Source organism: Heloderma suspectum, chromosome 2 (assembly GCF_057233095.1).
Source record: "Heloderma suspectum isolate Gila_16-S chromosome 2, 16-S_ref, whole genome shotgun sequence".
Lineage (NCBI taxonomy): Eukaryota > Metazoa > Chordata > Lepidosauria > Squamata > Helodermatidae > Heloderma > Heloderma suspectum.
In genome coordinates, this window is record NC_139459.1 from 350,653,086 (window position 1) to 350,666,317 (window position 13,232).

General features: G+C 52.5%; 1 protein-coding gene across 1 annotated transcript; it reads right to left on the reverse strand.

Moving 5' to 3' along the window:
- Nucleotides 1-9,441: 9,441 nt before the first annotated feature.
- LOC146355492 (vomeronasal type-2 receptor 26-like) lies at nt 9,442-12,426 on the reverse strand. Its single transcript, XM_084829904.1, has 2 exons — nt 12,252-12,426; nt 9,442-10,373 (listed from the first exon to the last, which is right to left on the reverse strand). Exons 1-2 carry the CDS (start codon nt 12,424-12,426, stop codon nt 9,442-9,444), a joined length of 1,107 nt encoding a protein of 368 aa, XP_084686030.1.
- Between the last annotated feature and the right edge of the window lie 806 nt (nt 12,427-13,232).

The following is a 13,232-nucleotide window of genomic DNA, read 5'->3' on the forward strand; positions in this document are numbered from 1 at the left end:
CTGGGTTACTTGCCTCAGGGGAAACAAATGTTGAGCCTCGTTTTCCGACTGACGAACAGTAGGTGAGCTCTCTTCGTCACTTTGTTGGAACAAACATCTTTTCTTAAGGGCATTTGCTGATTTTACTAAATCTGCAGCCCAATTCCTTAAACTTTCCAGTTCTTCAGTTTCCTTACTTAACGCTGTTTGAGGCGATAAAAAGGGAACCTTCAGACCCTACAGAAATAGACGTCTCTGCAGGCATCATGGGGGAGTTGGGGGCAGTAGTTGAAAGCAGCGAATTATTGCCTGCTAGGCTTGAAGCCGATGGTGACAGTTCCAAATCGAAACGTGGGGCTATGGTACGGTTTCTGCGGGGAGGCCGGGAGACGACATAGGCTCAGGAACTCCTGTGTTTTGGCGCGGTGGCCTCACGGTGACATGGGCCCGCGGTGGGAGCGGGGCATAGGCGGGTGGCGACGCCGTTAGCTCTGTTAAGTCTTCATTTGGGGCGTCTAACACTGGTTGCATTTTATTGGCTATCTTTTCCTTTCTAAGCACTAAAATTTTGGCCTGGGTTTCTAAGCATTTCTTAAGCCAGGGGGGAGAGGTGCGGACCACAGAATCCCATGAGTCAATGTAGGGAAATTGGTCTGGATGCCCAGGCTCCCCTACCACAATGGCATATACACGACTAATTGAGCTAAGATCTAAAGAGCCTTCAGTGGGCCATCCCACACCAAAAGACGGCCACTCTACTTCACACAAGGTTCGCAACCGTTGTGGAGTCATGGGGGGGTCACCATAATCTCCACTGAAACCCTTCTTAAAATTCTTTAACATACATCCCAAGGGGGTGCAAGGTTTGCTTCCCCCTCCACCCATAACCTCCCTCCTAAATTGAAGACAGACACAATTAGGGAATAGGGATTGGTCAGTAAGTAAGGGGTCTCACTGGCCGACACAAGAGGATTTTATACACCACGCACTTTGCCACTGGCCTGGGCACCCGGACGGTCAACGGTATGCTTCAGAAACCGCAGTAGCCACTCACACAGTCATCATTCTCTCCACTACATCCATATGTCCCTGCCACCCACTTTTCCCACTTTTTACCAGAGCAGAAAACGGCTTCCCCAGCTTCCTCAGCTTCCTACTGAGTACTGGCGTGCTGGGTACTGGCGCCCACTCGGGGGTGTGATCAGGCCCCCCTTCTACTCACAAGGAGTAGGTTCTTTTCGTATACGTATACTAACACTGACCTTCTTCACAAGGCGGGGCCCTCTTTTTTTCTGCCCAGTGGCCTTTCTTCACAAGGCGGGGCCCTCTTTTCCCAAATACTTGCCTTTCTCCTGAAGGCTTCCAATGTGGGTTTCAACGCAATTTCAGCTGCGATACAGGCAGGGCTCAAATTCCTTTCTCCGCTCGCAGGGGTTCCCTTGATGCTCACAGCCGTTCAGGAGATCCCGGCGCAAGCGGTCTCCCGTTCACCCGACAAAAAGGTCGGTGGCGCCAAGAAGGGAAAATGTGCGCCGAGGTCTCCCTCCTGGTGCGGCGAAAAAGAGCAGGCAAGTGCCACCTGTCTGGCTTAGAGCTGCCACATCCGAGTCACGGCACCATTTATGTAGCAGAAATCAAAGTCAGAGAGACCACGGAGTAAAGGAAAATGAGAGCTTCTTTATTTAACGCGCGGGCTTGAGGCTGGAATCTTTTCCAAAGAGCCAAAAGCCCTGAACTATGGTTACACATTTCTTTTATAGTAATGATGACATACATGCGACCCTTTCTCCTGTCTCCTCTTTCGTGGTTTTGCAGTTAGCACAGTTGTTTACAGTACAGGAAGTGGGCCACAGGATGTTCTATCTTAAGACATGGTTACAGCTTGCAGTAAGCAAAATGTTAAAGGCATGACTAGGTTGTGCGATCAAGCTTGCTGACAAAGGGCAGTTTCTTCATTGCTGATCTGTTGCTAAACTATACTAACGTTGCAGAAATATAAGACCACTCAATCTGGTCTTAAATATGGCTACTACAGAAGAACTTCCTGCGGGCCCCTTTGCAGATCAGACAGAAATATGTTATTCACTAAATGAGACAGGCGGACATCGTCCTATCTGTAACGCTCCCTCCATGTCCACAGAATTCCCTGGCAGGTGGTGCATCCATCACCTCATTCACATGGCCATAAGCCATTTTTCTGTGCACTTTTGGACATGCCCTGCCACTGGCAATGTCATTCCATTCCTTCCCATTGATCCATGGGAGCATTGAGGGGTCCAATAGGCTACTTCCGGCCAGGTATGCCAGACCACCTGCATCTCAACCAAGGCCTGTTTCATCAGGTCCTCGCCTGGCTTACAGCCGAAGTCATTCCTCTCAATGTGCAGCACCTGGACCTGTGGAGGAAGACTGACAAACTTTGGTGGAACAGAGTGAGGAGGGGGCTCCCACTGTATGCCACGTCTGTGAAGCCACTGGATCTTAATGTGACAGGGTGACAGAAGCTGAAGTCTGAAGACAACATACAAGCCCTTCGTGCAGCTCCAGACATCATAACGTGCCCATGTAAGAGCACCCGTACCGGTGTATGATGAGTCTGCTAAGGAAGAAGCGCATTAGGGCAGACAAAGCGAAAATTGTGTCAGGAAGAAGCGGACAACTCACGAACGCAGGCCAAAGCACTGTAAAGCCCCATTTTCAAAATGTCATAACATGCCTGAGAGAGAAACCTCCAGCGGCTACCATGGAGACTGCATCAATGTAACAACAATGGTTTCTGAATTGCAAATTACCTAGGCCTAGCAGGGTAGAGCTAATGTAGAAACTGCCCAAATTGCCCTTAAGTCAACAGTAAGCCGTTGAAGTGATAAAACGGAGGCCCCTCTCAGACCCGGGGCATTCCATAAAACCCATAAGGTGCTGACAGGGCATAACCCATTGACTTGCGTTTGGCCATGGGCCACTGCCATGCCCTTGCCATACCGATCGGTTTTTTACCAAATACGTAAATGGGTTATATTGGGCCAGACCTGTACCTTGGGAAACGTCTTGCTGGAAAGCTCAAATAGAGGGCCATTACCCCCGGAGCCCGAAAGGGGTATCCGGAGAGAGAGGGTGGCTAATTTACTAAAGCAGGCAACATCTGTGCACAACACTATATTGCATGCCGAACCCTAAAATCTGACATGGAGTCAGTGAATCCCAGCATTGTGGGCTGGAAGGCTAAATGGCCAGCTTGCGACTTATGGTCCCAGATAGTCTGTTGTTCCTTAAGGAGGTGCGAAATTGCGGCCAATGATCTATAGATAAGGGCCATGAATCCTATCGCTGAAGCTTTGCCTAATGCGCGGCACACCCTACCTGCTCTGTCGCAGGCGGCTCCTGTACGAAGAGCCATGGAATGCAGGATGGCAAGCCTGGCTTCCATATCCCAGTCTCCCATGGTACTGCAAGGATGGGATCTGGGAATGGAGCACCCACGGGGCTAAGGCCCAGAAGACATTGACCTAATTTCATGACAATTGGGTTTGCCTAACCCGGCACATGGTGGACCGAGAACCAGATGTTGTAACACTGACTCTGAAGCGTGAACACACTGACACATGACATGACCCTCCAATTTCAGGAGGACGGAGAATGAATAACGTGGACATGTTGTCAAACCGAAGGGGGGGGTACTGACTTGGCTATAAGGTCATCCAAAATGTGCTTGGCGGCAGCAACAGCCTCCACTCTACAGGCCACTTCCCACAGTACAATCGGACCTGCCCTAAGAATCTGAAACCCCTTGGGGTAGCGGCGGAACCATGTGAATCCGCAGTCCGGCTTTGAGGAGAGGCTCACGCTTCTGGAAGGAGGTGCCATTAAAGCTCTACTAAGTTGAAGCCATGCCTATGGATACATGCGCACAGCAGAAGTGACTCTGGTTCGATGGTGCGACAGCCGCAGTCCCTGCACTCCCCAAACTGAGCCAGCATGAGAAGGCACGGTCAGGGGCCGCTACCCTAACTGTGAAAAGAAGATGCCCTACAATATCTTGCCTGGCCCCCCAAAGGAAAACCCTAGGAAGATGTATAACTGCTTGGAGCTGTGCCCAAAGGACCTGAAAGTTGTCCTGAGGGAGGCAAGAATAACACCTAAGGGTATCGGATTCGCTTCACCGAATGTTGATGTGGGAGACAGGCCCTCAGCCTTTTGTGAGCTAAGGGACACCGAGGCAACAGGAAAGGGGAGCGATACTTGTGTTAGGTCAGAACATTGACCACCGTCTTTGGACTCCATGTAGCACCTGCCCATCAGGGACCCGTGGCCGGGATCCCAGACCAAGACAGCTGCCTCATCGAAGAGGTGTGTCGCACTGATCAGAGATGATCAGGGATCTCGTGATTAACTGACTGGCCCTCTGGGAAGAGAGGTTACAAATCAGGATAAACTCCCTAGAGGATTTCCTGGGCACCATTTCGAGAAGGGAGATCCCTAGAGTAGATAACGAGGTGTGGAAAAAAGGGGGAGCCTAAAACCCTTCTGCCAGTACTGCCTTGTTAACCTCTCATGAACCTGTCGACGCCTGGTGAGGAGAAATGTTGCTTACAAGATAAGGATGGCATATGTTGACCTAGAGCAAGGGGGGAGGGGTCCTAGAACCTAGCATAAAACTGTGTTCCAAGTTAAGACGCATTCCCCCAGTTGGGGTAGCATCTTAAAGCCGGAGTAGCGGCGCCAACCTAACCAGACATGGGCCAACCAGAGCTTCCTACTGCCTCGGCCTTTCCAAGGGGGGGACCCTACCATCCCCGGGGATTGGACAAGAGGTGCATGAGGGCTGACTGCTACAAGGGAGCACTTATGACAGAAACTGCACATGTCCTGGGAGTATATGCCCTTGGGGCTGTACTCCCAGCACAGACAGCGGTGCTGAAGTAGCGGACCCGCCATAGGCCGAGGGCCAGTGTGGGAGACAGCCAGGTGAATGTGGCCATTGCCAGATATGTCACTGAACCTGGCCGGGAAGGAGTCAAAATTGGGGGGAAAGGTCCTGACCCAATCGGTCCCTGTGCCGAGAAGGGCAATGGCGGCCCTCCTGCGAAAGGCCTCAACATAAGCCAGTCACACACCTCCTCAGGTGAAAGTCATTACGAGAAGGAGTAGCCCTGGTGACATTACAACTTGCCAGATTAGCGTAGGGATCTGATATGCCACTTACCCCAGGTAAGTGGATGCCCAAGTGGGCGGGGGCAGGCGAGGGATCCCAAATTAATCCAGCAAAACCCTGTAAGATGCTACATTAAGCGGCTAGGCTGGGGTTACTGGGGTGTGACCGATGGCACTGCAGGCGGCCCAGGCGTTGTATAGGGAGATGACATTGAGAGGGACCGCCGCCCCCGGGAGGTAAGCTAAGGCGGCAACCCCACGGCCCTGAAGGTTGCCCATCTGGACAAGTGGGGCGAGGTGCAGTCATCTCAGCCGTATCCAGGGCAGCCGCGTCCGGGTCCCTGGGAGCAAGGGAGACAATGCCGCTTGCAGTGCTACTGACGGAGATGCCCCAGGAGGGCGGACCGCCCCAGCTGTGGTGTGTCGCCTGGGCGAAAACCACAAGAAAGGAGATGGAGGCTTCAACAGCATCCAGACGAGCTGCACCCAGTGTGGCCGTGCTCTGATCCTTGACTGGATGTTGATGCTTGGGCACTCGGGGAAGAGGAGGCTGCAGAAGGGAGGAGCTCAACCGTGGGTGGTGAGCCATCTGGAAGAGCTAATGAAGAGGAAGTGGAGGCTTCAACAGCATCCAGATGAGCTGAAATAGAAAGTAGTAGCGAGCGTTGGGTCTGCTGTTGTGTTCTCTTGGGCTGGACAGGTGAGGATTTCTAAGGCCTGGCCGGGGGAGGGGGAGAGATCCCTGAGGAACACTCATCGGCTTCCAAACGAGCAAGAATTGATGCCAGTACTGGTTCTGCTTCCTCATCAGACTCAGAATCGGGCCTTGTCAGCGGCCCTACACTTCCCATTCTTTCTACCTTGGCCTTTCTTGGGGGGCATGAAAGTGGGTTAAGCTTGGCACGGTGTTGGCGAGAAAGAGGCAAGGGCCCGGGTGCCCGGACCCAGTCCAACACTCCAACCAGCACCCCTAGAAGTAAATGAAGCAGGAGGCTACACCCTAGGCTCCGCGGGCAACAGGCAACACCCCCCAGGCCTCGAGATTAGCGGACCCGGGATCAAGTTAAGGCGGAGAGTCCTGGGATGGGAAGTGGGGAGCGCATCCAGATAGGAGGGCCATACTCTGCAGCCAATAATGGCTAAAGAGGTGAGTGGTGTGGAGGGGGGTGGCGATTGTCGCATGTTCCAAGAACTGGCGCCAAAAAGGCACGGGAAGGGCCTGCGGCCAGGGGAGCCGGGCCTGAACACAGGTGCTGCCTTTCCCTCCCCCCATTATTATTATTATTATTATTATTATTATTATTATTATTATTATTATTATTTTGGTTTTGGTGTGTATGTTTTACTTTGACTTGGGGGGAAAATAGGGATGGCGGAGAATTTCTCCCCGAATCTTCGGGGGGCCGAGCACCAACGCATTCGGCCCCCCAAAATCGGCAGTGAAATTCTTCGCCCCCCCGCCCCTCCCCGGGCGGGACTTACCTTTGGTGAATGTCCCTCCCTGCAGCGGGTCCCGGCGGCGGGTCCCGGCGGCGGTTCAGCGGCAGTTCGTCGCGGGTGGGGGCGGCGGCCGGTCTCCCGACTGGCTGCCGCCACCGCCATTGCAAAAAAAAAAAACTAAAGTAAAAAAAAACAAAAACACACCCGTGATAGGCTACATAACGATTTACGTAGCCTATCCTGGCTAGATTTCCAAAGTCAGCCGTGATAGGCTACGTAAATCGTCATGTAGCCTATCATGGGTGACTTTGAAAAAAAAAAGAAAAAGCACGTACGCAAATGGCGGCAAAAATAAGGGCACGCTATTTGCGTTGCCCTTATTTTCGCCTTCGTCTACGTAAATTTTTACGTAGACTAGATGTGCCAAAATAAGGAACGCAAATGGCGGCGCCCATAGGCCGCCACCATTTGCGTACACGCTTTTTTTTTTCAAAGTCACCCGTGATAGGCTATGTGACGATTTACGTAGCCTATCACGGCTGACTTTGGAAATCTAGCCGTGATAGGCTACGTAAATCGTCACGTAGCCTATCACGGGGTCTTTTTTTTTTTTACTTTTTGTTTTGCGGCGGGGGAGACGGGGCGCTTCTCCGTGGCCTGAATTTTGGCCGGGCGAGGCAGGAAGCCTCCCCCCCGCCTGAATTTTGGATGGGCGAGGCGGGAAGCCTCCCCCCCTTCGCCTGAAATTCGGGTGGGGAAGCGAAGCGCCTCCCCCCCACCGCGAAACCAAGCTGTGAAAAGGTAAGTGACTTTCGTACATCCCTAGGGGAAAATGTATTTATTACATTAATGCCACTTATATCAAGCTGGCATACATGGAGTTCTTAGATGGTCTCCCATCCAGGCACTGACCAGCCCCAGACCTGCTTAGCTTCAGCAGCAGTTTGGCATTGTCACACACTCTCAGACACATCTTGGGGGGGGGGGGTGGACGCGCTGCTCTGTGCTCCCGGGAGGCACCGAGAGCCGGCGAATCGGGGGGGGCGGGCACGCTGCTGACACAAGCGCCGGCTGCCTCGCAGGCAGGCAAATGCCGGCAGCAACCAATGCCGCAGCCGAGCGCGCACCACCGTAACATAGGCCAGCACTCCCGCTGGCGTGGCAATCTGCAGCCCAGAGGGGCGGCGCCGAAGCACGCGCGCCCCGCCACAAGCGAGGTAATCCTAGGGCCTGCCATGAGTGAGGCAATCCTGGGGCCCGCCACGAGCGAGGCAATCCCGGGGCCCGCGGCAGCGCAGGTGCGCGGCGACTGCCGGAGGAAGGAGGTACAACGAAGGGGGGCGGGTGCTCCGCCGCCGAAAGCACCAGCGCCCCCGCAGGGAAGCAAGACACAGGCGCCGCTCCCTGATGCGTGCCACTGCCAGTGCCGACACAGTCACTACTACCGGCGTGGCAAGATCCACAAGGAGGGAGCGGCACCCAAGCACGCGCGCCCCACCGTGAGCGACGGCGCCCCAGGTGCGTGGTGGCGTTTGCACGCCGCGACCACCAGAGGAGGAGGTAGAATAAGGGGGCAGGTGTGCCGCCGCCGTAAATGCACAGGTGCCCCCCCGCCCCCCCGGGACGGGACTTACCTTTGGTGAATGTCCCTCCCTGCGGTGGGTCCCGGCGGCGGTTCAGCGGCGGTTCGGCGTGGGGTGGGCGGCGGCCAGTCTCCCGACCAGCTACCGCCGCCACCATTGCAAAAAAAAAAAACTAAAGTAAAAAAAAAACACACACTTGTGATAGGCTACGTGACGATTAACGTAGCCTATCACAGCTAGATTTCCAAAGTCAGCTGTGATAGGCTACGTAAATCGTCACGTAGCCTATCACGGGTGACTCTGAAAAAGAAAAGAAAAAGCGCGTACGCAAATGGCGGCGGCCCATCGGCGCCGCCATTTGCGTTCCTTATTTTGGCATGTCTAGTCTACGTAAAGATTTACATAGACTACAGCGAAAATAAGGGCACACTTTCTTTTTTCTTTTCAAAGTCACCCATGATAGGCTACATGACGATTTATGTAGCCTATCACGGCTGACTTAGCAAATCTAGCTGTGATAGGCTACGTTAATCATTACGTAGCCTATCACAGGGGTGGTTTTTTTTTTCTTTTGAAGTTCGCGGCAGGGGAGACGGGGCGCTTCTCCCCAGCCTGAATTTCGGCCGGGCGAGGCGGGAAGCATCCCCCCCGGCCTGAATTTCAGCCAGGCGAGGCGGGAAGCCTCCTCCCCAGCCTGAATTTCAGCCAGGAGAGGAGGGAAGCCTCCCCCGCCAGCCTGAACTTCAGGGGGAGCAGTGAAGTGCCTCCCCCCCACCGCGAAGCAAGCTGCGAAACCAGGTAAGTGACTTTCGTGCATCCCTACTCATATCTAGTTGCTAACAGTAGAGTTGTTAATTGTAAAAGAGGAATAAAGCTCTGAAAAGAATCCCTTTGTCTGTGTCTGGACATGGCTACTAAATTAGACTGAGAGAAGCCTCCATGGAGACACTGACACCTTTTACGTAAATGTTCATTTTCTGCACAATGGCCACTGTAAATAGCAGCACTTAAGCAAAAATGCAGGAATACACAACACTGTACTGGGAATACACATGGGATGGATACCTGTTGATCTGTAATCACTAAATACCCAACCCCTATAGCATGACATCACAGGACAAGGACAAATCTATCACACTAATATCCGTACTCTACATCAGCCTTCCCCACAATGGTGCAGTCCCAGGTGTCCTGGACTAATCCCAGCGTCACCCAACCAAACGTCTGTCAGAGCAGCACACAAAGGAAGAACATCATTGCCCTGCTGGACAAAGTAGGTGTACTTCCGTCACAAGTAGTCTTTTGGTTTCATCATTAGATGCTCCTTTTTATTCAGATCCGGCCTCAAGAGAATAATGTAGCACTTGGGGATGAAGATACAACCCAGCAATCCCAAACTGGAGGCCAAGATAGAGAAGACCTGCACAGCCACCATGTATTTCCCCCTGGTGCTCAGGTAGGTGGGCACAAAGGACACCCAAACACTGCAAAAGACCAGCATGCTGAAGGTGATCAGCTTGGCTTCGTTGAATGCCCCAGGCAGCTTCCTGGCTAAGAAAGCCACCGTGAAGCAGACAGCAGCCAGGAAGCCCATGTAGCCAAGAGCACTATAAAGCATGACGGCAGACCCTTCATTGCATTGCAAGATGATCTGACCAGTCTGGGAATGCATGTCGGAGTCTGGGAATGGAGGGGAGATTCCCAGCCAGAGCATACAGATGCCCATTTGAACAGCGGAGCAAGAAATCACAATGGAGACTGCCAAGCTCTTCCCCAGCCATTTCCTCACCCTGTTTCCTGGCTTGGTGGCTAGAAATGCCACCACCACTGTGACCGTTTTTGCCAACAATGAAGAGACGGCGACTGAGAAGATGATGCTGAAGGCAGTTTGTCGGAGAAGGCAGGTCACCTTCTGGGGCCGACCTATGAAGAGAAAGGAGGACAAGAAGGAGAGCAGGAGGGAGACGAGGAGCATGTAGGTGAGGTTGCGGTTGTTGGCTTTGACCACGGGAGTTTCTCGATATTTAATGAAGATTCCCAAAAGAAGACCAGTGATTAGGGACAAGAAAAGGGAAAAGAGAGCAAGGATAATCCCCAAAGGTTCTCTATAGGAGAGGACATTTATAAGTTTAGGAACACATTGATCTCGGTCTTCATTTGGATGCTGATCATCTGGACACTTGTTGCAATGGTCTGCATCTGAAAAAAAGGAAACAGCAGCTGCAGCATCACTAATCCAGCCGCATCCAAAGGGTCGTGCCCTGGAAATGTTTTGGGCTACAATTCCCAGCATTTCTGACTTTTGACCATGCTAGCTGTAGGGATGTCAGAGAATTCCGCCATGGATCTTGGTGAGTCCAAATGCCAGTGCATTTGGCCCCCCAAACTCTGTGGTGGAACAGCCTGCCTGCCCAGGCCCCCGCGGATTCCCCCTGGGATGAGACTTACCTGGGGCAGATGTTCTAGGCAGCAGCGGCTCCAGCGGCGGCTTCAGCGGCTTCGGCAGCAGCTGCTGGTCTCCCGACCGGCTGCCACCACCGCCATTTCCAGTCTTGTCTTGTTAAAAACAACAACAACAGCAATGACGTAATAGGCTACGTAAAGATTTATGTAGTCTATCATGGCTGGGTGTTAAAAAATAACGCGTACGCAAATGGTGGCGGCTACGGCCGCCGCCATTTGCATTTCTTATTTTTGGCCGTCTTAGTCTACGTAAATATTTATGTAGACTATGACGGTGAAAGTAAAGGGGAACGCAAATAGCAGAGCGGGCGCTATTTGCGTCCCTTTTTGATTCACCATTTTAGCCTATGTAAATTTTTACGTAGGCTAAAACGGTGAATTAAAAAGGGATGCAAATAGCGGCCACTACGCTATTTGCTTTCCCCTTTATTTTCGCCGTCACAGTCTACGTAAGTATTTATGTAGATTAAGATGGCCAGAAATAAGGAACTCAAATGGCGGTGGCCATAGCCACCACCATTTGCGTACGTGTTCTTTTTTCTTTCTTTCCCAGAACCCTCCACGGCCAGAAATCCGGCTGCGGACTGCTCTGGCCTGGGGTGGGCCTTGCCAGCTGCTCCGCGGAGCTGCCATGGAGCAAAGCCGGCCGTGGAGGATTCTGGGGGGGAGGAACGGATTGCCTCCCCCCCATCGAGGATTCCGGGGGGAGGGACGGAACGCCTCCCACCACCACCATCAACATAATCCGCGGAAAGGTAAGTGACTTTCGTACATCCCTAGCTAGCTGGGACTTCTGGAAATTGAAGTCCCAAACATCTGGATATGTACTTTCTGCCCACCCCTGCTTTAAAGGTATTTTAGGGGGTGAAAGCAGAGATGCCATGAGACAAGGATGGGGGAGAGAGCAAAAATTAACCACACGAATTTGGGATGAGTTGTGGACAGATTTCAGAATTCCATGCACAATATGTGATGGTGGCCTGTAACTTTCAGGAAGGTTAGATACATTCACGGTGGTTAGATCTATAAGTGATCTATCTATCTATCTATCTATCTATCTATCTATCTATCTATCTATCTATCATCTATCTATCTATCTACCTAACGAGAGAGAATCCCATTTGTGCAAGTTTCAAGATCCTCCCCCCATCCGATTTGCAGAAATTGCCACCATTGAAAAAAAAGGAGTCTGTGTATTGCATTGATTTACTACAGCTCGAGTTAATGCCAGTGGGGGGAAACAGAACAAAAGCTGCCAGGGATGAACTGGACAAATCCATCAAGGTTTCACGAAGGATGTCCAGCGTGGGGAAGTCCAGCCCACTTGGGGTCCCCAGAGTCCCTGCTTGGCCTGCATTGGTGAACCGAGCCGTGGGCTCCCTGCCAGTACTCATGGATTCTGCAAGTCTCCCTTCTCCTTATTGGGGCCGCAGGAGGGAGAAGGGGAATTTTTACCCTCACTGACAAAGAGCAGTGGGCAACTCCAGGGACGCTCATTTTGCGTAGAAGTCTCCCTTGTCCCTGCTGGGGTGCTGACAGGGAGAAGGGAGAAATTTACACATACATCAGGAAAGGCAGCAGCCCCCTGATGCCACTACTTCCACTGGTGCCCACCAGCTGCTCCATGCAACTCACTCCAGCGAGAGTTGTGCAGAGTGGCTGGCACCGGCGACAAGGGTGGCAGGCCCGACTCAGCATGGGTCGACTTGGGCCAGATCATGGGCAAGTGCCCTGGAGTCCAGCGGGACGAGCTGCCCAAAGCTAGGTGGGCTTGTGTCCCCCCCAATTCCCAGACAGGTTCCTCCAACATCCCTAGATTCCCCCCCACAATGGAATTCTCATACACCTCTAGCCTGAGCTTTCACCCCGCTGCTCAGTTCCTGTGATCATCAGGATACACTCTGGGGGCCAGACTGTCCATAACTAACTCTGCATAGGGATGGACGAAAGTCCCTTACCTGTCCTCGAAGCTTGCTTCACGGTGGGGGGGAGGTGCTTCGCTTCTCCCCCTGAAGTTCATGCGACAGGGGGGAGGTGCCCCGCCTCACCTGGCCGAAATTCAGGCTGGGGGGGAGGCGCCCCATCCCTCGCCAGCGAAATTCAGGCCGGGTAGAAGCGCCCCGTCTACCCGGCCGTGAAAAAAAAGTAAAAAAAACAAAAAACCCCGTGATAGGCTACGTAACGATTTATGTAGCCTATCACGGCTAGATTTCCAAAGTCAGCCGTGATAGGCTACGTAAATCGTCACGTAGCGTATCACGGGTGACTTTGAAAAAAAAAAAAGGGCGTACGCAAATGGCGGCCCCCATAGGGAGCCACCATTTGCGTTCCTTATTTGGTCCCTGTCGTCTACGTAAAGATTTACATAGACTACGGCGAAAATAAGGGCAACGCTATTTGCGTTGCCCTTATTTTCACCGTAGTCTACGTAAATCTTTATGTAGACTACAGGGACCAAATAAGGAACGCAAATGGTGGCGCCCTATGGGGGCCTCATTTGAGTACGTGCTTTTTTTTTTCCAAAGTCACCTGTGCTAGGCTACGTGACAATTAACATAGCCTATCACGGCTGACTTTGGAGATCTAGCCGTGATAGGCTACGTTAATCGTTACGTA